Source organism: Jaculus jaculus, chromosome 5 (assembly GCF_020740685.1).
Source record: "Jaculus jaculus isolate mJacJac1 chromosome 5, mJacJac1.mat.Y.cur, whole genome shotgun sequence".
Classification (NCBI taxonomy): domain Eukaryota; kingdom Metazoa; phylum Chordata; class Mammalia; order Rodentia; family Dipodidae; genus Jaculus; species Jaculus jaculus.
This window is the reverse complement of record NC_059106.1, coordinates 86,995,727-87,020,442: the sequence shown is the minus strand read 5'-3', so window position 1 is coordinate 87,020,442 and position 24,716 is coordinate 86,995,727. Positions and strand designations below refer to the sequence as shown.

The following is a 24,716-nucleotide window of genomic DNA, read 5'->3' as shown; positions in this document are numbered from 1 at the left end:
ACTAGCTTTAAATAAGCTATATGGCCTTAGAGACTGCTTCAGTTCTGTCAGGTCCAGGTGCTCATCTGAAACATAGACCCACAACTACTCCCTTGTCCATGGTGTTATTTCTCAAGGTGATATGGAAAAGTGTATGGCACAGAGTGCACACTTAGCAGCCGTAGGCAGCTATTAAGAACTGTGGGCTCACTGTTGATGAGCAGTCTGCTTAGCTGTGGGTATCTCCCTTTGTGGAAAGGAATGTTAAAAGAAACAAATACATGTATAGAACGAGCAAGTTTAGAACTTAATCTGTGTTATAAACTCCAGGAGCTTACTATTGCCTACTGTCTTGCTGCTTCGTGACCCTTTCTCAGGGCATTTATTGTCTTGGTGAGGCACATGAAGGCAGCTAGGCAAATGACCCAAAAGATAGACATTCCTAGTCTTCTCTGTCCACCCCCTTGCCCTGCCTTCTGCCAGGGCCAGCAAGGTGGATGTGAGAGCAAGGAGACCACCAACACCTGCCTGACAATTCCCTCTGTCCCTATTTGGATAGCCTCCATAGGGCTTTTCTTTAAACAAGCCCACCTGAGGCATGTTAAGAGATAATCACTGCTCAGAAGGGAAAGAGACCTGGAAGTCCCTGTGGTCAGCCTGTAGTCACAGTCATAGAGTTAGAAAGACCTGTGGAGGTTTTCCTGTGTAGTCGGCAGGCTTCACAGAAAAGAAAGTCAGGAGAAGACTGGTCTCCCAGCTAGCCTGTGAGAGAGCCAGGCCTCGCCCAGTGTCTCCTGCTGGCTTTCTGCTAATCCACAGCAGGGTACCCTTCTTTTTGTTGCCTTGGCTGGATAAAATCCTTGAAACTTGAGAATTTTGTCTGCTTTGGATTTTATAAAAATAAACACCATAGGCCAGAGAATGCAAAAATGCCTGCTTTTCTGTGGCATATCTGTTTTTAATGCAAACATAAGACTTCACAGGGCTTTTGTGCAGATGAAAAACTTGAAACTTGTATATAGATATTTATAAAACAAGACAAAACCTTTGTTAAACACTTCATGTTCAGCCTTCCATTATTTAGAATTTCATTCTAGCTAACCAACCCATACCAAATTTAGTTCTCTGGCATCAGATTATTTTAATTATCCAGCATGATTACATGATTACAGGCAGGACAGCATTTTTAACTAGATACTTTTAACTAGATACCACAGATCCTTCAGGGGTGTCTTTACATTTGAACACAGACTTACTCTAAGATTCCTGATCATCTTGCCTGTTCTTCTAAAGTACCAATTACTCCTCACTCTATGTACACCTCCCCAGTGATAAATTTAATCCCTCTCAGATTAATAATAAAAAAAAACAAATTTTGCTAGATTTTTCATGAGCATCCTTTTAAATCATATTTTTACTGGGCATGATGGCTTCAAATAGACTCTATTTGGGACTTATTCAGAGCTTAGCATCTTTGATAAGCATTGTGGTACAGAAGTTTGGCATTAAGTCATATTTATATAGTGTTCGGCTCAGGTTGGGAACTCATCATAGCATACCCCTAAGGTGTTGGAAAATCTACGGAGGAATGCAGGTCCTTCAGAAATTATATCAGTAACTCACTATCTCACATGTTCCTTTCCATTTAGTTGATAAACTTATATCACTTGGTAATCTTTCTCCTATTCCAACAGGAAAAGAGCCTGAGTGTCTTAAGAGATTTGTTTGAAATTCTGCCTTCAGTACTTATATCCTAAGAAAGCCACCTCACTTCCTGAAACTGTTCTTCCTTCAGTATATTTATTGTGAGATAAAATGCAATGATGTTCATCCAGAATTTGACATGGAGCTTGGCACATAGTAGGTGTTGAAGATATGTAGAAAGTATAATTATTAGACATCATAATAGCTTAGATAAGACAAGGTAGATGGTGTCAGGTCCTTGGTGGACTTCTTTGCCCTGGAGATGAGAGTCAGGCAATCAGGATGGTTAAAGTTATCTGTACAAAGGCTACATATTTATTTCTATGTATACTAAAACTGATTATCTGGCTTAAAACTTGGAGTAGTTGGAAACACAAGTTGACCAGAAAGCTGCAATTTTTGTTTCCTAGAACTGAAACCAGAATCATATTCCAAAGTCACATTAAAGCACCACAGGAAGTATTTCCTGTGTGAGGTGATCCACACCACCATTCCCCTTCATTAATGTGACTGGTCAAGAGTTCTAGTTTTTTCTATGTAAGGTCTCCTCCTCCACATGCCATCCATCTTGCTTGTCACTGCCACAAAATCTCCTAAAATATCTCCTTCATCATGTCTCGGTCCCTGTCAGATAACTATGGAGGTTCTCTGTGTCAAGGGACAGTCAAGTGTATCACCACAAGGGGTGGCCTAACAGCCTTTATTTATTGAAGCTTTGTGACAAGGAAGGCACTGTGATTTGACATGCACCATCTCTTTGGAAAGCAGTTATTTATCCCCACTTTTCAGGTAGTGAATCTGAGATTCAGACAGGTTAAATAGCTTAGCTTATTTAAATTAAATTCACTTCCATAGTACATAGCGGAGCCAGAATTCCAACACATCACCTGATTAAAAAGCCTAGACTATTCTTACTAAGTCCTGGCTCTCCTTCTGCCAGTCTTCTTTCACTTTTTGTGATGACACTATGTTGAGTAATTTCTGTTTTAACTATGGATATGAGGCATCAACCGTCAACTCAAGAGAATGGTGAGCAAGGCTTGGAGACCAGCAGCTTACCTTATGTGAACCAGTATCTCTCAGGAAGTCAGACATTCTGTTTGGGATTCTTGGCATATTGGGTTTTAGGGATTTCAAACCCAGAGACCTCTTAGCACAGTGTCCTATCCAAAACGGGCTTGGTAAATGTTCACAATCTGCATAACAGGATGCATTTAGGCCTTAGGTCTTTCAGAGCCCTCATCTAGGAGCATAGGTGAAGGAGCAGACTTGAGAACATTAGGAGAGAGCCAGGAGGTGGTAAACTCAGAAGAGCTTCAAGATCCCTTTGGCTGGTCGTTGAGACAGCCAAGATCCAGATCAGGCTCTGTATGACTGTGCTTGTGTCTCTTCTGTGAATTCATTTCAGACCTCTGAGGACTACTCAGCCTACAATTTAAATATTTTATTTATTTATTTATTTATTTGACAGAGAAAGAGGGAAGAAGGAAGGAAGAGAAAGAGAGAATGGGCATGCCAGGGCCTCCAGCCACTGCAAATGAACTCCAGATATGTTTGCCCCCTTATTTATCTGGCTAACATGGGTTCTAGGGAATCGAACCTGGCTCCTTTGGCTTTGCAGGCAAAATGTCCTAACTACTAAGCCATCTCTCCAGCCCTCAGCTTACATTTTAAAAAACCAGGTCAAGCCCCAGGGCCGGGCTACCTTTGTCTGTCATGACCAGCAATGATTGCTGCTTTCTGGAGACTCCTGGAAGACAGGGTGTGTAACAAGAATGCAGAAGTGGTGTATTGCTCTGAACTCCGGGCCAAGGAATTGGATGTTGTTATCTGTAGCCTTCATGCATGCATACATTCACTTGAATGAGTTTTCATGGCTCTGCATGTTTCTTGCATGTTCTGTGAGGAGATACACCTTACCTTGGGAGACTGAAAATCTACATCATATCCTGGCTATATACCTTCTCTGCTGGGAGACTGTAGGGTGGAGTTTTATGCCTTTGAGATTCATTTTTCTTCCCGTTTTTGGAAAGAAAAAAAAAACTGGCTATTTTGCAAGGTTAATGCAATAATATGTTGTGAAAAGCCTTTATATATGGTAGACATCCCATAAGTAGTATCCATCTGCTTCTTGTTTGGTTTTTGTTTGAGACAGAGTCTATAGAACTGGGCTGGCTTTGAACTCAAGATTCTCCTTTCTTAGCCTCTTTTGTAGTCAGGTTCACAGTGCTGTCAGAAAACACCTGACCAAGAGCAGCTTGTGGGAAAAAGGGGGTTTATTTTGTCCTACAGACTCAAGGGGAAGCTCCATGATAGCAGGGGAAAATGGTGACATGAGCAGAGAGTGGACATCACCTCCTAGCCAACATCAAGTGGACAATAGCCGCAGGAGAGTGTGCCCAAACACTGGCAAGAGGAAGCTGCCTATAACATCCATAAGCCCTCCCTCAACAATACACCACCTCCAGGAGACTTTAATTCCCAAACTGCCATCAGCTAGGGACCTAGCATTCAGAATACCTAAGTTTATGGGGGACACCTGAATCAAACCACCACAGCCTCCTTAGCAGTAACACAACATTTACCATTCTGACCATTTTCAAGCTGTTTGAAATTCAATATTTCTTAGTTCAGTCTTCCTCCATTACCAGTGTCTAGTTCCAGAACATTTTCATAATCCAAAACAAAATCCTTATTGCCCGTTAAGCAGCCACTTCCCACTGTTCTTGGTAACTAATTTACTTCTGTCTCTTTGAATTTACCTACTCTGAACTATTCATATAAATAGAATCATAAAACATGTGACTCTTGTGTCTAACTTCTTTTGCTTAGTGTCATGCTTTCGAGATTCATCCACATCCTGAGCATAAAATGCTGTCTTGTAGTTTTGAGACATATTTATCTAATGACTGATGAAGAAAACATCTCTTCATGGGCTTGCTGCTATAGCCTGTTTTTATTACTCTTTCATATAGCAGTTTTCTTTGCTGTTGTGTGGGACCATCTGAAGTTATTCACACGTCAGTGGAAGGGAGACCTCTAAGCGGGTAAATGTAGCTTAGTAAGATAATAGATTGTATAGTATGGGCAGAATGGAATGAGACCTTTGAGGAGAAAAGCACAAATAAGTGGTGGCTAGACAGTCAAGGAAGAAGGAGGACATTACAGATGGATGAGCATGGAGCCAGGGTGTGGCTGGTGGTCACCCATCCCAAACCCAACAGCTTCACAAGTCCCTAGCTCATGAAGCAGGCCAAACGCAGGCCTTAAGGCAGCAGGCAGTGCCTGCTGAGCTGATGCCACAGTGTGAAGGGGGAGGAGTTCTGTTGTTTTTAAGGCATGTCTGTCTAGCTACTTTGCTCCCCATTTTAGTCACATCTTATATTCCCATGCTTACAAAAAGACAAAGATGGCAAGCAATAAGATAATAGCTTGTCTGACTCCCACACTGGCAGAGTGACAGAATAAATCTACCTTGTGCATTTCCTGATTTCCACACCTTCAGACGAAACCCCAGCTTTTCTCAATTTGCACTCAGTGTCACTTATTCTCTGTTCCTAACCAGCTTACACTCCTGCCTCAGCTCTGTCTCTGCCTATAACTGAATCATCTTGTATAGATCAGCGTACATTAAATCCCATTTCCCCCATTTTCCTGTTCTGCTTTCTAGACTGCCGTGCTCTTATGGCCACATCCTCACTATCCTTAAGTAGTTATACATGTGTTCTGTTGATTGACACTCATTCTGCTCAGACTCTTAACCTACAGAATTAGTCCTCTTCCCAGCATTGCAACAGTGTGACTAGGAATTGTTTACTTCAAGTCACAAATGAGGAAATAGGCTCAGAGAAGAAAACTTATTTACCCAATAAGTAAAGAATTAGCCACTCCCCTTTCAGAATCTTCTGGGTTATAGAATAAAATACAATCTCTTATTCCTGAAGTTGTATAACACTGACTCCTCTTGTTCGAGTCAGGGTTGGAAATTATAAGTTATCTTCTCAGGGGTTTTTATCTCAAATCCCCGTCTGGGTGCTCAGGCATTTGTGGCCCCAGGGCCCAGCCTGGTGTGAAGTGTGTAACTTCTCAGGAAAGGTTAAGTTGACACAGAGAGAAAAATCTCTGGTCCAGAGTAACATGATCATGGATCTGTCATATCTTTATGGTATGATACTACTCTTGTGACCTTGCATAAGATCTCCAGAATGGGATCCCTGTCTTCTGTTGTCACTTTGTCCTTGGACTTAGTGGCTACAGGAATGGACACATAGACTTCTGTGAGTGGAACCTCATTTCCTCACCTGCAGTTTGAAAGGTTGAATGGGATAACCTGAGAATCATTCCTCATACAGTGCTTAGTTTGTAAGTGACTGATTGCCCCTGTCTGCATCAGCCCCTCTTTACATCAGCTCCACACTGTCAGTCTGAGCGTCACAGTTTCAGTTTAGGAGAGGAAAGTACAGCTTGCCATTTCTAGTCAGGTAACATTTCAAATTTTTGTCTTTGGATTTGGGGAAGCTTCTCCCCCAACTTACTATCAGAAGTCCTAACAGCACCCTCCCACCCAATCTTGGCTTGCTTGCGTTCTCTGTCCCTGTGTGTCTCTCTCTATCTATCTCTTCTTTCCTTCTCTTTCTCTCCTTTCTTCTGTCCTTCCACCCATCCCTCCCTCACAGGAGAGGAGAGGAGTAAGAGCATGTTTAACACAAGCCCATATGCACAAGCAATGTGCATGTACACACATGTAAACACAATACTCACATATAAAAACCCATGGAGATTGTATTTAACCAGCTCATGGCCACATGTCACATTGTGCATTGGATATCATACTAGAGAATGTACTTGAGGTATAGAGTTATTACCTTTGAGGAGTATAAGAAATAGTAATTTCCAAAGTCTCAGAGTTCCATCCCAGAACAAAACTATTTTACCACAAATGAGCTAGTTCCTGAGTAGGTTCAAATTCCTACCTGTGGAGCCCTTTTGACTTCAACTGCTGGTCTCTACAATGAGGTCTGCAAAGTACAGTTTGAATTCAATGCAGAAACAAAGTCTCTTAAATTTTGTGAGGCTGAGCTGAAACACTAATAAAAAAAGGAGAAATACCATGTCTTGGTATTTGTGTAGCATTTTCTATAAAGCATGCTTTTGTATATGTTGTGAGCACACACAAGTACTAGGAAAGAGCTGGAGGCCTGTTTCCTATTCTTGATTCTTCCTCAGACTCACACCTTGGGCAAGCCTCTGCCGTCCTCTGGGCTTGAGTTTCTTCATCTGTGGAATGAGGGTTGGACCAGTTGGTCACCAAGGTCCATCATACTCTTTCATTCTGTGATTTGGTGCCATCAAGAAGGTAATAACCATTACTCATTACTCTTCCCATATCTGCTTTTCCTCAGCCTATTTTGGGCTGTGGGGAATTCCATGTCCTTTAGCTTAGACCAGCTGCCGGAGGAGCTATTATCCTGATGCCTCCTGATTTCTGAGCTGAAGAAATCTACTTTTTCTGGGAAGATACTTGGCTTAAAAAAAATCTTGGTTATTAAAGATTCATATGCGAGTTACGTTCAGACCACATGACATTCCAGGGGCCATTCTAGTTTGAAGGTTATAGAATTCCATAGATGGCAACCCTTCAAGATGGAGTCAGAGGAGTCAGAGTGCAAGTTCATTGTTACCCCTTCCTGTGGCCACACTTTTAGCCATACCCTTGGCCCTAGAGGAGGACCTACACTGCTGCTTTAGGATCCTCTGTGAAGGGAAGAGCATGCCTTGGGTTTCTTTTGCTTTTCCTTTTTAATTGGTCTGGCCTCAGTCATTTTTAAGAATTTGAGATTTGGGGTTTTTGAGCATTTTTGACTCATAATCAACCTTGTTCTCTTGATATACATTTTAGAAGACAAATCTGACCTTGAAAACAGTGTGATGCAGAAGAAAATAAAAATCCCCAAACTTTCCCTCAGTCATGTAGAAGATGATGGGGAGGTTAAAGATTATGGGGAAGAAGATTTACAGCTTAGACACATCAAGGTAACAAAATATTTCTTTTCTTGGAAGTATATGGAAACAGTTTTATATTTCTCATAGCTAAAATAATCAGTTCTGCCTCCTTCCCCATATAAATGCCCCCTTGTGTCATAGGCTTTTTTTCCTCCAGGATGGAATAGGCTTAGGATAGCAAGTATGCATTTGCCCATGGCCCACTTTCTAGAAAGCCCTCATTTGTGTTGGACCACCAACACAGTTCTGTTGGCATAGTCTGTGCAGTGTCACTGTTGCAAGAGTTTAGGATTAGAACAACATGTTTCTCCCTGGCCCGCAGTGCTGGAGAGGTCACTGGTGAGTTACAGGAACAACATTAAGCAGCTATTGGTCTTGATTAGAGCCAGTCACTGTTAGATTGTCCCAAATTGCTAAGGGTGACCTCATGGAAAAGGACATCAATGAAGTTTACAGAGGGCATTTTGGAACCCTGAATTAGATGCAAAACTTCTCATGAGATTTCACTTCCTTGTTGTGTGCCCCAGTTAGTCTCCTCGGACTTCACTTTGAAAACCTGCTAGAAATGTTCAGCAAGTTTTTTGTTGTTGTTGTTGTTGTTTGTTTTGGTTCCTCCCCCCATATTGTGGTTTATCCCAGTGAAAGAGAAAAGAACGAGAAGACAGAAAGATATGAGACAAAAAGATACCCTGCTCTTACCATGAACTAATTTGGGACACAAAGTCAAGAACATTTCCAAGGTGTACTCCACAAAATGGAGTTAATTCACTCCATGGCATTCATTGTACCTCTGTTATGACCCTGACCCACTGGTGACCCCCAGGGTCATGGGTGTTAGCCAGATGTGGTACTGTGCCCTGGGCCCTCACAGTATAGTGAAACAGATAGAGGTCTGAGATGATCATTGCAATCCCAGGAGTACTTTACCCCAGCAGATAAAAATGTCATAAGATTTTGTTGTGTTACTCAGTCTGAGAGTCAGGATTTTCTTGTTTCCCTTTCATTTAATTTCCTGAGATGTACTGAAAGTTTAGGGCAGGCCTGGTCTGATAGAGTTAAATTGTGCAAATCCTGTGTCTTCCTTTGTATGCCCTCCCTCAAATGCCCTCTAGAGAGCTCCCAGTTCCCAGCCCTAGGTGAAGAATCAACTGATTCTATAATTGCCATTGTCAGTGGGAGTGTGTCTACTTGAAAGTAGCTGGAATTCCCTCAGCCAGTGGAACTCTCACCCCTGGAGAGCTGTGCATAATTCTCTCCTAAGTGGTCCTTCCTCTCTGTGTACTCTCTTGCTAAGACAGGAGTTAGCAGATGTGAAGGAAAGGACCATCTGCTGGATATTGGGCTCCAAACTCTGCCTATGGACCTGTGGTATATGTAACTCACCAGGGACCTAAATATGGTTCTTTCCCTCCCTGAGCCTCAGTTGGCTTATCTATACAGTGAAGAAAACTGGAAGTACCTCCTAATCCTAGCATTCATTGATATTTTCAATTGAGTAAACACTTACCAAGCTCTCCTACCAAGTGCCAGTTCTGAGTGAGTAGGCAGTAGAGAACCAGAGAAAATATGACATATGAACTACCGTAGATTAGGGTGGGTTTGAGTTTGAACAACCTTCCTAATTGTAGTCTTAGGCTACAGGAGAGAGTTCCTGAGTTAGCTTGGGCTGGCCTGATTGCACTCTGATTCTTTGCAAATCCATGTTGAATGGCCCCAGGAACAAGTGACCACCCAAGCATTGTGAGGCAGGGGGAAGAACTGGGGAGTTTGGAAGGGTGGTTATGATATATGCATCCAAGAAACAGTGGTGGAATGGAAGAAGTGCTGGCCTGGGAAACCAAAGTCCCTGTTTAGTCACCAGCTGATGGTGTGACATTGGCCAAGCCCCTTTCGTACTATGAACCTGTTTCCCCTTTTAGAAAATGAAGCGCTTTGACTAAGTGTCTGTACAAGTTTCTCCAAGCACTGATATTCTGTGGTTCTGTGATTCTAGGATTGTCTGGGGAAATATTGAGCTGCAGTCCAAGAAAGTCCCAGCTGCCATTGCCTGAACTGACTCTCGTTGTCCTACACAGAGACCCGAGGGGCGGAAGCCGAGTGAAGTGGCACACAAGAGCATCGAGGCAGTGGTGGCCCGGCTAGAGAAACAGAACGGTCTGAGCCTGGGCCACAGCACTAGTCCTGAAGAGGTCTTTGTGGAGGCCTCACCGGGCACAGAGGACATGGACAGTCTGGAGGATGCAGTCGTGCCCCGGGCTCTGTATGAGGAGCTGCTGCGCAACTACCAGCAGCAGCAGGAGGAGATGCGCCACCTCCAGCAGGAGCTGGAGCGGACTCGGAGGCAGCTAGTGCAGCAGGCCAAAAAGCTCAAAGAGTATGGCGCACTCGTGTCTGAAATGAAGGAGCTCCGCGACCTCAACCGGAGGCTCCAGGATGTGCTGCTTCTGCGGCTTGGCAGTGGTGAGTGCCCCAACAGGTCATCTAGAACTCCACATGCACATAATGTGACCGAGGATACCTTCCTGCAGCTCCTCTTTCAGGATCTTCAGGGGAGAATCAGACTGAGCGCCCTGGAGGCTAGGGAAGGAGAGAGATGAGATGGCTCAGCAGTTAACCCTAAGGAAGAGTCACTTTTTTCTCTTAGTGAACCTGATAGGAGCTAGTGAATGTAACATTGGGCACACTGGAGTGGGGACATTGGGGGACATGGCTCAGAGAACAAGAGCAAACAGAATATTCACTTCAGCTCAATTATGCATGGACTCAGTAGGAGGTAGTACCAAGAGACCCCTCCAGAGAAATCTCAGGACAGTAACAACAACTAGGTATGATCCTAAAAACATGTTATTACTCGCTGCAAGTCAGAAAGTCACAAATGCCACAGGAATGGTAAATTACTAAAATCATGTAAGAGTTGAGAGCATGGACAAATTTTTTTGTAAGTGAGGGCATGAGGGACACACCAGGAAGTAGCTGGGCCTTGAAGGGTCGGCAGTGCATCAGAGTACCTGAGGAGGCTAAAGACAGAACTCACAACTATGTTTAAACATATCTGGAGTATGCTAAGAAGGCCACTGCAAATGACCTTGGAGGGCTGATGAGAGAAGCTCTGGAAAACTGGCAACCTGGGCAGTCAGGAGTTGTTCTTGTAGGATTGAGAGGTATTAAAAAGCTTGTGAGGACTGGGGATGTGGTTCAGCTGTAGAGGACTTACTTGTATGGTATGTTCAAGGACCTGAGTTCACTTCCACCACAAAACTAAACAGAATGACCTTTCAAACCTGGAGGCACACAGTTTGGCAATGACTATAAAGATACACAAAACTCTTTTGGTTTGCTCATAAAAGATCTTTTATTTTGCACCCAATTTTAACTAGCCTAGCTTTTAGAATTTATCATTTAAAGCAATTCAGAGGCAGGAATGAGGGGAATTCTGAAGGCAAAAGACTTTATAGTAGGAACAAAACACAGAAAATCTCCTACGGAGCATAACAAGCCAATAGTGTGGAAAGTCGAGGCAGGTAGTGCTGAAGTGTTCCTGTACTCCAAGTTTACAGCCTCCCTGGCCCTGCATCAGGATGCTTTGCTTGAGAAAGGAAGTAAGCTAGGTTAAAAACACAGGTTGTCCCCACAATTTAAATCAGATGGTCACTCGAGAAGGAAGGTTTCCATTATCTAGATATGATCTTGTGTGCAGTGCTCCATTTGTCAATTTGGTTCTCACATTGCTTTACAGTTATAGGCACCTTTTACTTCTTAACACTTGTCCCCAAGATAGTGTCTCTGTAGATCAGTCAGAGAAAGCCTTCTCCTATCCTTGACACAGAAGAGGAAGGAGAGCAGGGCTTATCAGACACACTGGCGTAGTGGAAGCAGAGCTCCAACCTACAGCATGGGCAGGTAGGTAGTGTCTCACTCCCCAGCTGTCCTCACCATGGCCGTGGTCCCAAACCATCATCTGAGAGCTTCACAGTTACTAAAGTTTGTTGTTACTGCAGAATGTCAAGGAGGGAGCTCTAAGTGCAAGAACCTGTGCAGGCTGTGTAGGTGTTGGAGGGAGGTGGATGTGAACTCAAATTTCCAGAGTGAACTTGTGCCCTGATTGTCTCGTGAATGACCTTTCTTTCATTGTGCCAACTAGGCTGTGACTTTTGTAAACTTCTTGGAAAGGTCAGGGAAGAGGAAGCACACTAACAGCAAAACCTCTCCACTCCATTATTTCAGCTCCCCAGGAAGTAATCTGTTTTGCCTGGTTATGAACCAAGTTAGGCTCTGCAAACCACTCCTGACCCTGGGCTGTAAGAGCTGCATTTGTCTCTTGTCATCCTAAAGTGTCTGAACAGAATATAGCTTAGTGTCTTGATCTTTCCAGGCCTTCCCATCTTATAGCCCTTGAATGTCATGGTGAAGGCCAGCTTGCTCTTCCCTCATCCATGTCCCTGTAGTCATCACAGGGCAGTGTGGCTGAAGCCCCAGGTACGTGTGGAGCCCCTGCTACATGCACAAGCCTGTGCTTTTAGGGCCTGGAAATTCCACTCACAGTCCCTGACCTGTGAGCATGTCAAGTCTATTCATTAACACATGTTCACTGGAGGACAGTAATATGCAGGTTCTAAGACAAATCCACAAAAGCCTTGGTAAAGAAGGATGTATACCGATAAGAGGAGTCTATTTTTATAGAAATTCAAATTTCAACTTCCCTACTTCCCACTTCTGTCTATAAATCTGCTTTCCTCCCCCCCCCCCCATCCCACCACCTCTTTCCTCTTGTCCTTCAAAAATGCTTATAGGTTTCTTGCTGTATACCAGATATTTTGCCTCGTGGAGCGTGAGAGTTGAGTATTTTCAGAATATAGCCCTTGCCCTCTGCCTTTGAGGAGCTACAAGTTGGATGAGGAAGACAGGTGCAGAGACCACCAATGGCAGTAGAGTGTATAAATGCTGCCTGTATTAGTCACCTTCTCTTGCCTGATGATAAAAATCAGCTTAAAGGAGGAAGGGTTTGTTCTATAGTTTCAGGTTGACTGACATGAGGAGGATGGTATGGCAGTAGGAGCTTGAGAGGAGGCAGAGTGGATGAATGCTGCTGCTGCTCAGCCAGCTTGCTCTTTTTTTTTCAAGGTAGGGTCTCGCTCTAGCCCTCGCTGACCTGGAATTCACCATGTGTCCCAGGCTTGCCTCAAAACTCACTCACAGCAATCCTACCTATGCCTCCCAAGTGCTGGGATTAAAGGCATGTACCTCACTCTCTCCTTTTAATATGGCCCAGGGCCCCTGCCATAGAATGGTGCTGCCTGCAGTTAAGGTGGGCCTTCCACCTCAGCTTACCTAACCAAGACAGCTCTTAGGTGCTTCTAGGCCTTGTCAAGTTGGAAGTCAATATAAACACACCACCTCAGGGACTAAAGTTCAGAGAGCTATGGGACAGCAAAGGAAGGATACCCACAGAATTTTGGAGGGTTGGGGTTTCAAGAATGGCTTCCTGGGCTAGAGAGATGGCTTAGTGGTTAAGCACTTGCCTGTGAAGCCTAAGGACCCCGGTTCAAGGCTCGATTCCTCAGGATCCACGTTAGCCAGATGCACAAGGGGGTGCATGCGTCTGGAGTTTGTTTGCAGTGGCTGGAAGCCCTGGCACGCCCATTCTCTCTGTCATTCTCAAATAAATAAATAAAAATGAACAAAAAATTTTTAAAAAAAGAATGGCTTTCTGAAAAAGATTTCTGAGCAGAAGCCAGAAGGGTTTTTGTTATTCAGGCAGTTGTAAGGGTATGATAAAAACATAAGGAGCAGTCTAAGAGGCAACTAGCCCCACTGTGGGCCTTGGTCTCCACTGTAAAAGGGACTGATACCACCACTGAGAGCCTTCAACTGTATGGCAGAGCACCTGGCAGTGTAGTGCGTATTCACTGTTAGCTATCTCTTTTGCACGTGATTTGGCAGAGAAGCTAAGACAGAGTCTAGTTTAACTTTTAGCTCATACATACATATATATATTCTGTTTTTTGTTCATTCAATTAGTACCATCTACTGAATATGTCTAAGCCTAGGAGATATGACGAAAACAAAAACATTGGGAGGTAGGCAAAGTGTAAGGATGGAGATTAACATGTAACTACAATGCAGGGAAACCAGTTGTCAGGGGAAAGACTCACTTTCAGTCCCTCCCCCCCATCCCCCGTCCCCCGTCTCTTCTCTGAAAATAGTCCTTCTGATAATAGCTCCTGCTCAGTAAACACTGCCCAGAAACAAAGCAAAGAACAACCAGAAAGAGAGACCTTGTCCGACCCTAAGCTTCACATATACTATAAGGCCTGGGATTGATGTGGGGCCTGGCTTCAGTGTTGCTCTGGGAGGCCTCACCTTCTCGTTTCTCTTAGGACCTCTGGCAGTGTCAACATTAACAGAACTGCATGCAGAAATCTGGCCCTATGACAAGCAACACATAAGTGTTCAGTGAATACCAGTCCCTCTTCCTCTTCTCTTTTCTGCCATCCCTCCTCCAAAGAAGTCAGTGCTGAGGGTGCCAAACAAAGCATGAGGACATTCTCACTGACCAGCTATACACATCATCCCTTCTTTCTTTGAGCCAACAAATGCCAGAGGTTATGCTTTGTGCCAAGACAGGGTTAGATGCTAGAAATCTAGAAATGAATGAGATGGTCCTTTGGAGGACTGATTTGGTGGGGGGGGGGGGCATCCACACATTTGCAGCTTAATGTTCTTAAACTGGGGTGGCAGCCTCAGAGAGTGCAAGGGGGTGGAGGGGGAGAAAAGCTCCTGTGTATGAGAATGGATTAAACCAGGATCTTTCCCACCTTCTGGGCTCCATTCCCTGTTCTTATCAGGCAAGCTAAAACCAAACTTTAGGCAGCCTGCTCAGTTTGTTAGCACTCAGTGCTCTTCAAAGAGTGTCATTCCCTATTAACGGAAAGTTCGGGTGCAGTTCTGAAGACAGACCTTAGCCTTCAGGTCACACAGGTCTAATGCAGCACAAACATGGACACAACCTGGCACGAGGCAGAGTAAAATCAGGACTGTAACTTCAGGAAGGAGGCGGATAATGATTTTAGATTTTGTGTGCACTTCGTCAAGGAATGTAAACACAAATGAATTCTGACCAGAAGAGGCATAGATAAGAAGAATAATAACAGTAATTTGCATGTGCTTGGCACTTTACAGGTTTCAAAGCACCTTGACATTTTTTCTCATTGGACTATTCCAATAGCCTTATTGGAAGGCCAAGGAAGGATTATTATCTCTATTTTAAAGAGAGTGTGAAAAGAAAAGATAATGTCCCTGTTGGCTAGATCAGAAGCTGCCTAACATATCTGAAGGAGAAAGACATTGTGGCCTGCGTATCTGTCTTGGCTCCTCAGAGCTAAATTGCTAACACCTCTGTAACCCTCTGAGTTTATGCCTTGTGTTCTGTCCAAGGTCTGTTAAAATACCAGCTTTGATCTTTGAAATCTTTTGTGGCCCAAGCTGTCTTCTTTAAGCCTGGATCTCTGACGCTCCCTTAGAAAAGGCAGCTAATATCAGCCAGATGCTTCCTGCTGGTTCCCCTTTCTGGAGGCAGCCTGGTCTTTGGTGACAAGACATTGCTTGGCTTTGCATCTCAGTTTCCTTAATTCATTACCTATATAACTTTTCACGCAAGTGACCTAAGCCTTCTCAGACTCTTTCCTCCTCTGTAAAATGGGAATCTTAAAGCCAACCACACCCAGGCCAAGAGCCCGCTCAGTGACTAAGTGCCTCCATGGGTCCTGGGGTTTTGAACCCTGACTATTCCATGTTGAAATTTAATTACCTTGGGCAAATTACTTCATGGGTTTTAGTTTCCTTATCAATAAAAGAGAGTCAGTAATAGTCCCAACCATTTAATGGCTCTCACAAGGATTGAATGAACTATAGTAAAGATGTCTGCTGGAGACTAGCATGGTATTGCTCACTGCTGTGACATGAAGGGCCATTCAAGAAGCACATGAGGCCATGTGTGTACAGTGCTTGGCACCTCACCCCCACTGGCTGTCCTGCAGAACACAGATGTGACTGTAAGGAACATGTTAATGTTTGTCTCTGATGAGTCCTGGAGATTTCCCACTTCCCCTTTTGTGGCTGTACATCATTTGTAAGTAGTCTACTTTACAACTGAGCCTGGCCTTATGTTCTTAGAATGTTCTACTCTTCCTCTCCCAGTTTTCCTGGGCACAGTTCTGCCTTCTCACCTTGTTATTGACCCCACCAGTTACTTCAGTCAGGACCAGTTACAGCTCCATTGCCTCTCTGCTTGGGCTTTCCTCCTTGGAGCCATTTACCTCCAAGCGTCGTTTTACATCTTTCAGTGCTGAGTTTGTTCTAATCAGTGAGCGGAGCACTAAACCACAGGTGGGCTGAAGAATTCAGGTTTTCATTACCCCCTTGCAAATATGAGGCCCTGGAAAGCTCACAATTGCTACCATAGTTAGTTGGAATGGTGCCAAAATCTACTTTGGCTGTTTCCTCCTCTGTTGGTGTCAGGAAGACACCTAGTCATGAAAACTGGAATCATTTTCTGAGCGCCGTTGACCAGCTTCAACCTTGAAGAACTTTTTACTCTTTTGACTAATCAGAATTAGCCACAGTTCATCCCAGATTATCTTCAAAGTTAATTTAAAGTAGCTAAACAGTTCTGGACCTTATTTCTCCTTTCTCCCTGGTCTCCATTTTACTGGGGACAATGAGGATAGAGCTGAGGAAAGTACCCGCATGCCCCAGAGGAAGTTGCTGTGCTTTGATAGTCAGGAAATGCAAGTGGGAAAGTATTCATTACAGCCAGCTTGCTGCCCCTTTTATCTTCTGCCTCCAGCAAGATGCTAATAGCTTTCTATGTATGAAACCAAGTCATCAATAGGTAGACTCAATAGACAAGGAAACAGGCTCAGGGAGATTAGGTAGTTTGCCTGAGGCCACACCCACAGGTATATACATACTCAGGAAATGTTTTGTGCAGAAAACATTGTATCTTTCCTCTGTTCTGACCCTTGGCTGACCACAATGAAATGAATAGATAAGACTGTGTTTCTGTCTTAAATCACAGTCTTACCAGCAAACTATTGGAATGCAATGTTAGTTACTTTGTTCCTGGGGCATTGGTATAAGGTAAAGATGCAGAAGAGGTCTCCTTACACCACTGGTGTAGGTGCCAAGGTGGCTGTATAAGGCCACTAATAAAGGAATTTGGTTGGAATTATTCGACCAAGAAGAAATGAACAATAAATCAGGAAAGGAAAATCCAAACAAGGAGTTGTAAGAGAGGCTGGCTTCTACAGAGAGCTGATGTGCTTTCCAGATGTCCTACATGGTTAAGGGAAGGGGGAGAGGGGAAGGCAAGTCTGCAGAGGTAGGTGGAAGCAGGTAGACCTACCCTAGTCCTTATAGCAGGTGCTTCATAGGCTTCTTTCCCTGTTGGAGTAACCTGGATTGTTACTTGAGGCACTGTTTGCCTTTGAGCTAGTAAAGAAATCAACAGCCATCTAACAAAGATAATTCCATATGGTCTCTACTCTAGAAGGACTCATGGCCTGCAGGAAACACTATCCAAGGTCAAGGTCATGGCCCTACACAACTGTGGAGTTCCTCCCAGACCTTCTAGGGAGGTCATTTGAGAGCTGTTGAGTGGTGCAGCCATGAACTGACTCTGCCTCCACAGAGCTGCTGTTCTCAGATGCTCACTGTTGCCCACAGCAGCCCCTTGGGAAGCTGAAGGAAGCCTTTGTGCTACTTTTTCATCATACTCCTTAACCCCCAACCTAGCCCAGGACCAAAGGTGATTTCACATGCACTGAGTGCATTTTGGGGCTTTCGTTACCTCAAACCCAGCCACTTTGGATATCCTCTGCCATTTGGATCCAATGGAGGCCAGATAGCTGGGCAGGAGGGGATGTAAGAACCACAAGTGAGGGGACTAAAGAGATGACTCAGGGTTTGAAGGTGCTTGCTTGCAAAACCTGATGGCCTGGGTTTGACTCACCTGTACCCACAATAAAACCAAATGTACAAATTGGTGTATACATCTGGAGTTTATATGGAGGTCCTGGTGCACCCATACACTTGTACACTCACTCTGCTCTGACCTGTCTCTCTTTCAAATAAATAAATAAATAACATACTTTTTAAAAAGAAAAAGATAAACCACAAGTGAAAAACGTACCCAGACGTACCTAAACAGCAGCAAGTACAGAAGATAAGCTCAGAACCCTCAAAGGTACAGTGCAAGCTGGTGATACCCCTGCACACACCCAGCCCTCACACATCCTCTAGAAAAGTCAGGAAAGGTCAAAGGAGTAGAGTGAGAAGGTGGCGAGAAGCTTGTGCAATCTCTGGGAAGTGCATTTATCTGAACAGGTGCAGGATGGTGGAGGAGGGAATGCTTTGGAGCCTGAGAACCCTGAATCTGAGTACTCTCCACCTGTGTGACTGGCAAATTACTTTACCTCACTGAACCTCTACAGAGATAATGAGATCAATTTTGTAAGACTGCCATGAGGATTAATTTCTTTCACTCAATGCTTATTTAATGTATGCATCTTTCATAGGTACTGGGGATACAGTGATGAGCAAGACTAACCACCTGTCCTCCTCCTCTTGGCATTGATGTTTTAGTCAGAAAGGTGTTAATCAAATTAACTATAACAGTGAGGTGAGAAATATTACTACAGCAAAGATGAAAAGGATATGGGGCTGGGAAGATGGTTCAGTGGGTAATCACTGCCTGCCTGGGCTCAAGCCACTCTCGTACAGAAAAAAAGTGGTACAAGCCTCTGGCTTGTGTTTGCAGTAGCCAGAGGCCTTGGTGCACCCATACATATGGTCATAAGGAAAAGTGAATTTTTTGTAAGACACTTAGAAGACAGTAGGTAGGTGTCAGTTACCTTCCCTTTTCCAAATTGTCATTTGAAATGGACTTCTACAGTTCCTCAAAACAAGGGGGAAATGTTGATGCCCCAAAAATATCCTGTACATGCTTCTACATCTTCCTTCTTGCAGGGCTTCACCCCTTCTCTCAGCCCATTCCTGCTCTGCTTCTCTGGCTGAGATTCCCTGAGGGTTTGAACAATTAGGGTCTCATCCCGGCCTCATGCTAGAATCACTTCTCCTGCCTTGGCCCAACTATAGCCCTCCTTCACAGCAGTTACTCAAAAATGGAGAGGGTGGGGGAACAAGGACCAAAAGGGCAGACACTTTTGCTGGTGACACTCCCAAGCTGTACTCATTCATAAGAACCCAGCTTTGTTCTAAGTCAGAATCCAGCTCTCCTTTGAAACCTTCCAGGAAAACTTGCCCAATGAGGATCTCTCCATCCTCAAATCTGTGCAAACTGTGACTCTACTCACTGTGTGGTTCATCTAGGAATTTGTGTTTTGTGCCTTTGTTTTCTGTATATGAAGATAGCCACACCACTCAGGACCTCACTCCACAAACATTTACTCATCCTCCAAGTTGGAGACCATCCTTCTGCAGCCACCCTGGTCTTCTCCAGATGTGCCATCCCTTGGTCTTGGTCTATTCCAGTCTTCTTCCTAACCTTCATCTGTCAGAAGAAGTAGTGACAATTCCTGCTACCAGTTTCTTCTTCTGCTGGACTGCTAATAATTCAAGGCCATCTAGCTCAGGAGTGGCACTTAGTAGGTATGCAATAGATTCTTACTGAAGGAATGGGGCCAGATTGTCTCTGCCCTTATAGGAGTGAAGCAAAACACCAGGTGAGAATGGCCAAGGCCTTTTCTGAGGAACTGATAAGGCCCACAGAGGTAGATCTACCAGCTCTGCCCGGATCGCCTCCCTGTTCCTTTTATACACCCCTTCATCATTATCCCCATGACCCAGTGCTCATATTCTTTCCACGAAAGCAGAATATTTATTCAACTGACTCTAGAGTGCCTCTGTGCCACAGTATATCCATTTAAGAGTTTCATCTCAATTTGCTTTGCATTTATAAAAACATTAGAATTGTACTTACAACATAAAAACTCCTTATGGACTTCTAGAAATAAATGGAAGGATTTGATTCTTTTGAAAGACAAGAAATGAACTGGGTGTGATGACTTGCACCTTTAATCCCAGTACTCAGAGGCAAAGGTAAGAGAATCACTATGAGTTCAAGGCCAACCTGGAACTACAGAGTGAGTTCCAGATCAGCCTGGGCTAGGGTGAGACCCTATCTCAAAAAAAAGAAAGAAAAAGAGAGAGAGAGAGAGGGAGAGAGAGAGAGAGAGAGAGAGAGAGAGAGAGAGAGAGAGAGAGAGAGAGAGAGAGAGAAAGAAAGGAAGGAAGGAAGGAAGGAAGGAAGGAAGGAAGGAAGGAAGGAAGGAAGGAAGGAAGGAAGAAAGAAGAAATCAGGCTGGAGAGATGGATCAGTAGTTAAAAGCACTAACTTGCAAGGACTGATAGCCTGGGTTTAATTCCTCAGTACTCACATAAAGCCAGGTACACAAAGTGGTGCATGTATCTGGAGTTCCTCTGAAGTGGCAAAGGGTCTACATTCCCCCCACCTCCTTACAAATAAATAAATAAATAATTTTTAACAGTAAAAAAGACAAGAAATCTTAGTATCAAGAACCACTTGTTTTCAAAAGAAGTCAGAAATAATAGTGTCCAAACATGTGTCTTGAAGAAGCAGATGATTTCTAAACAGAAGCCACACAAAGCATCCAACTTTTCAGAAAGCTTTTCAGAAAGAACTTAGTCCAATGTGAGATAAAACAAAGTGTGGTATAATTTCAACATTTTGTGCCAGGAAGCATAATAAGCTTGCTATGTGCTATGATCCCTGTTTTAAAGAAGAAACCACAAGGGCTTTAACTCTAAAGTTTGTGTGTGTGTGTGTCAGGATTTGGACCACATTTTGCACCACCAAAGCCATTTCATATCCATCAATTCCTAGCCATTTGTGTGTGACCTAATAGCATCTCACATGTCATATTCTGACCTCTCCAGACAATAGACAAGTTGTCTGTCTGTCTCTGAATCCCCAGTGTCTCCTACAGAGACTAGGTCTTGGTATACAGAGATTCTATGGGACGTGGGTTCATGTGTGATGGAAGAAAAGTCAGGCACCATCTTTTATGCCCTTTAAAAGCTTTCTTTGCTCAACGAGGAGGGTTCTGTACATGGAAGGTATATTTTCTCCCAAATAAATTTTGTGTTAATACCAGAATGCAAGTGAATCAAAAGGCCTTTCTTTTATTCTTACTTTTCCCACAATGTGAAAAAGCTCCTTTGTTACCTAAAATATCTGTGCCAGATCATACAGTGTTGTCTCTTGAAGTAAGTGCTTATTATTGTGGCTAATTTGGTCACATGTGTTTGAGGGAGAACAATGGCTCAGAAAATTTTAAAAGCAAAACAGCAATCTGAAACATTTGTTGTAATGAGATGTAAATTGGCAACATTGGGAATGGAGCCCACTAAAATTTGCAGTGACGTGCTCCCCCCCACCCACATTTCTTAAGTTAAAAGCACTAGAAGGTCTCTCTCCTGTCCCCAAAGAAACACCTTTTTTGTTCTTTTCTTCTTTATTCTGTAAAGCTGAACCATGCTTTATTTACTGAATTGTTCCTTCATACATTTACCATTTTCTGAGCCTCTGTCCTGTGCCTGCCTTGGTCCTAGGCTCTTCCAGAGGCACCTACAACATAATAATTTTTGATAGTCCTCTTATAAGTAGGGAAGATGAAGTATAGAGAGGTGAACTTTTTTGAAGTCATGCAACTTGAAGTTGCTCCCCTGTCTACTGAAAGGTCCCTTTCAAGATGAGCCTTTGGCTGGTTTTTCCAGCTGTGCCCCTGGTTGAGGCTGAGGCACTGGCTGGTACCTTCGATATATAGTGTGCTGGGAGGGAGAGCCACCTTCAAGGTGTTGGATGGTTCTGACTGAGGATGTTAGGAATCACTTTTCCTTGAGACCCAGAGATCCCAGTACAGTAGCCCCAGTGTTTGACAGGTCTGATAGGTGTGAGCATAGGACAGAGGCATTGGGAGCAAGGTAGTTCTAGAGATAGAGAAAGCATGGTTCTCCTGGGCTTCAGGATGCTGCAATGTGGGACTTAAAATGAGGGTAATGAGAGCCTAGAAAAGGAAGAACACGGTCATGTGGAAGATCTCTATGCCAGCCATTGTGAAGATGGACTGGATTCCTTTTTTTTTTTTTTTTTTCTTTGCTGTGCAGTTCAGGCTGGCCTTGAACTACTTAGCGCCTCTACCTCCCTCAGTGCTCTAGTGCAAGTGCTGAGATGGCAACTGTGTGCCACCACACCTGGCTGGATCCCTTCTTTTGTCCAACAGCATTCCTTCCTGGAAGGAAAAGGAGGCTTTAGAGGAGGAGGAGGGTGAGTATGATCTTGTCAAAGACCTGAGAGCCAGTGGATGCGTGGCCCACTTCCTCTCAGCCCTTTCCTATTTCTGTTGTCAAGCATCAAAGCGGGGAGAGGTTCAAACCTGAACCTTAAACCAGCTCAGCCTGAGCTCTAAGGGCAAGTGAACCAGTGGCTTGCCCAGCTCTAACCAGAGATCAGATGCTGCACAGGGAGGAGAAACTGTTGTGTGCTTCTAAAGTGTCAGCAGGATTCCACCCATGGTTGTCATTCTTTTTTGACTTTAGCAAACACTGGAGAGTGTTTACTCAGTGCCAGGTTCTGAGGACAAATGGGGAAATAAGACCTAGCCTAGACTTTGGTGAGGGTGTATATGACGGGGAGATGCTGCCACAATGGCCGTGGACAATGCCAGTTTGCTCAAGTACAGTAACACTGATAAAACATAGCCAAGCCAAGAAGGGATTAGGAAATCTCTATACCAAGATGAAGTGAGCTCTTTCATCTCTACCATTCTGTTCCCTGGCTGTTTTGCATTCAGCTTTGTGCAAAGTTCATGCTTCAGTCTTTGGAGATTGCACAGAGTCTGACATGGACTTTATAGCTGATTCTGGAAAGCCCTGTTCTGAGACTTCCAGCAGCAGAATGACCAATATGCTCCCTACCACCAGCCAAAATCTAGGAACTTAGACTTCATGAGATCACTGCTCTCAGTATACAAAGTGCTTCATGCCTGTTTGTCTATATGATTAGGGAAAAAGGTCAGCTCTGAATTTATCCTCACTAAGGTCGTGCGCACAGCAGGGTGCAGTTCCGGGTTCCAGTCAGATCTGGCCCGATAAACACTGTTGGTTTTTGGAGTTACCCTTGAAGAAACTTTTAATCAAATCATTTGGCCTTATTTACCCATTTTCTGTGCTCTTTTGTAATCAAGACACAATAGATGATTTAAAAAAAATAATCTGTCATTTTTAAAAGCTAATAGAGAAAAAAAAAAAAATTAAAGTCCTCCTTAGAAGCTACCACCATTTACACAGCTTCCTTTCACTGTTTAAACCTTACATAATTTGTGTTGATTACATTAAAATAAAAATGAGAGTATCTCTGGTTCAGGCAATCAGGAGCTTAATCTGTTTTGTATTTTAATTTCTTGGTTGTGATGCTCCTGTCTGGATATTAGATCCCAGGGTAGGGGAGGCCTTTGTATTTGTCCCCATAGCTTTCCTTGCCTTTCTTCTTCCTTGCCACAAAGATGGGATTTTTGGCAAGTACAAATTTGTATATTCCAGTAATTACTACCCCTTCTCCAATGGAGCTTGAGTAGATCTTTTTCCTGTGCAGGAGGTGAATGTCCTGCCTCTCTGTGTAGACAGTGATACCCTAGAGGATATTCCTCATTCATACTTACTGACTGGAGTCTAGCTGTTCCTGTCTTCATTTTTCACCTTTTCCCTTGTGACAGTCATACCTCATACTATTTTCATGTCTTAGTTTTAAGTGTAGTGCAATGGACACAGAAACAGCTAGCATATTTTTTTGGTGCCACTATGTGCTGATGGATGCATAGTTTAAAATATTTGCCTTTAATTTTCCTTGGAGTTCTAGACAGATCTCTTTTCTTAACTGCCTAGGTCCCGCCATTGACTTGGAAAAAGTAAAATCAGAATGTCTCGAGCCCGAGCCGGAGTTACGGAGCACTTTCAGTGAGGAAGCAAATACGTCGTCCTATTACCCCGCTCCTGCACCTGTCATGGACAAGTATATCCTAGACAATGGCAAGGTAGTGTTTTAAGATCAATATCCATTCCCTACAAGTGTCTGTTAGTCAGAAGAGATGGTGGGCGCTTTCTAAAACCAGCGTGGCCTCCCAGCCCAGGACTGTTTGTGGAATTTTCATGTTATAGCTAGTGTAGGCTGGCTGGGACATTCTTGTACTCCTTAAAAAAATATTGAGCCAAAGTAACTATGAAACTAACTTGAAATTTTAAAATAGTTTAGTAGTGAAAAAAAATTTTAAACAGAATTCCCATGATAATTTGATGAAACTTGTCCTACCTTCTTATGAAACCAGGTATCTAAAGTTAATAAGATTAACTGCAAAGGAAATACCCAATTTACATATAACATAGTTACATAGATTTGTCTGCCATTTATAAAGCATAGTGCCCAGGCCCAGCTATATGCCACAGATGCAGGAGTGACTCAAGCACACTCTGAGTGCTAAAGTGACCTTTATGCTATATATTCAGGTTTAATTAGCCCACAGACCAAGGGCCTCATATAATTCCTTAGGTTTTCTTATTTGGCCCTGAAAACAAATCATGAAAAACAAAACAAAACAAAATCACTACTAGTGACTGTTGATACAGGGATGAAAAGTAAGGGATAACCTTAAGAAGTCATAAAGTCGTGTGATGATGCAGCATGGGGCAAGGGAGAAAACCACTGTGCTTTCTCACTCGTATCCAAATGAACTCATCTTTGAAGAAGCCTGTCAGAGCCTTTTGTCCAGGCTTTGGTAAGGTCCGGCTTTAGTGTGATATTCCCTGCCATTATGTTACACATTACAAAGTCCCCTCTCCTTGTCCCCAGAGTCATCTGTGCCAGTTCATCTATCTTGCCTCTCGATTTGAAAAGTCTCAGTTTTTCTGGTGTCATTCTCTAGTGGACTAGCAAAAAA

At 43.6% G+C, this 24,716-nt stretch overlaps 2 protein-coding genes across 6 annotated transcripts in view; both read left to right on the top strand.

Annotated features, from left to right (window-relative positions):
• Positions 1–24,716, top strand: part of Agbl4 (AGBL carboxypeptidase 4) — a 1,499,625-nt gene that overhangs the window by 1,229,805 nt on the left and 245,104 nt on the right. The window lies entirely within an intron of this gene.
• The window catches only part of Bend5 (BEN domain containing 5), a 46,785-nt gene that overhangs the window by 7,652 nt on the left and 14,417 nt on the right, over positions 1–24,716 (top strand). The window contains exons 2-5 of one of the 4 annotated variants that reach the window (XM_045149300.1): positions 6,910–7,039; positions 7,583–7,716; positions 9,762–10,146; positions 23,668–23,816. In XM_045149300.1, the coding sequence (XP_045005235.1) occupies positions 7,612–7,716; positions 9,762–10,146; positions 23,668–23,816 (639 nt within the window). In that variant the 5' untranslated portion in view covers positions 6,910–7,039; positions 7,583–7,611. Of the gene's footprint in view, positions 1–6,909; positions 7,040–7,580; positions 7,717–9,679; positions 10,147–23,667; positions 23,817–24,716 lie in introns of those variants that run through there. The other 3 variants (XM_004663244.3, XM_012949814.2, XM_045149301.1) reach the window with 3 other exon arrangements.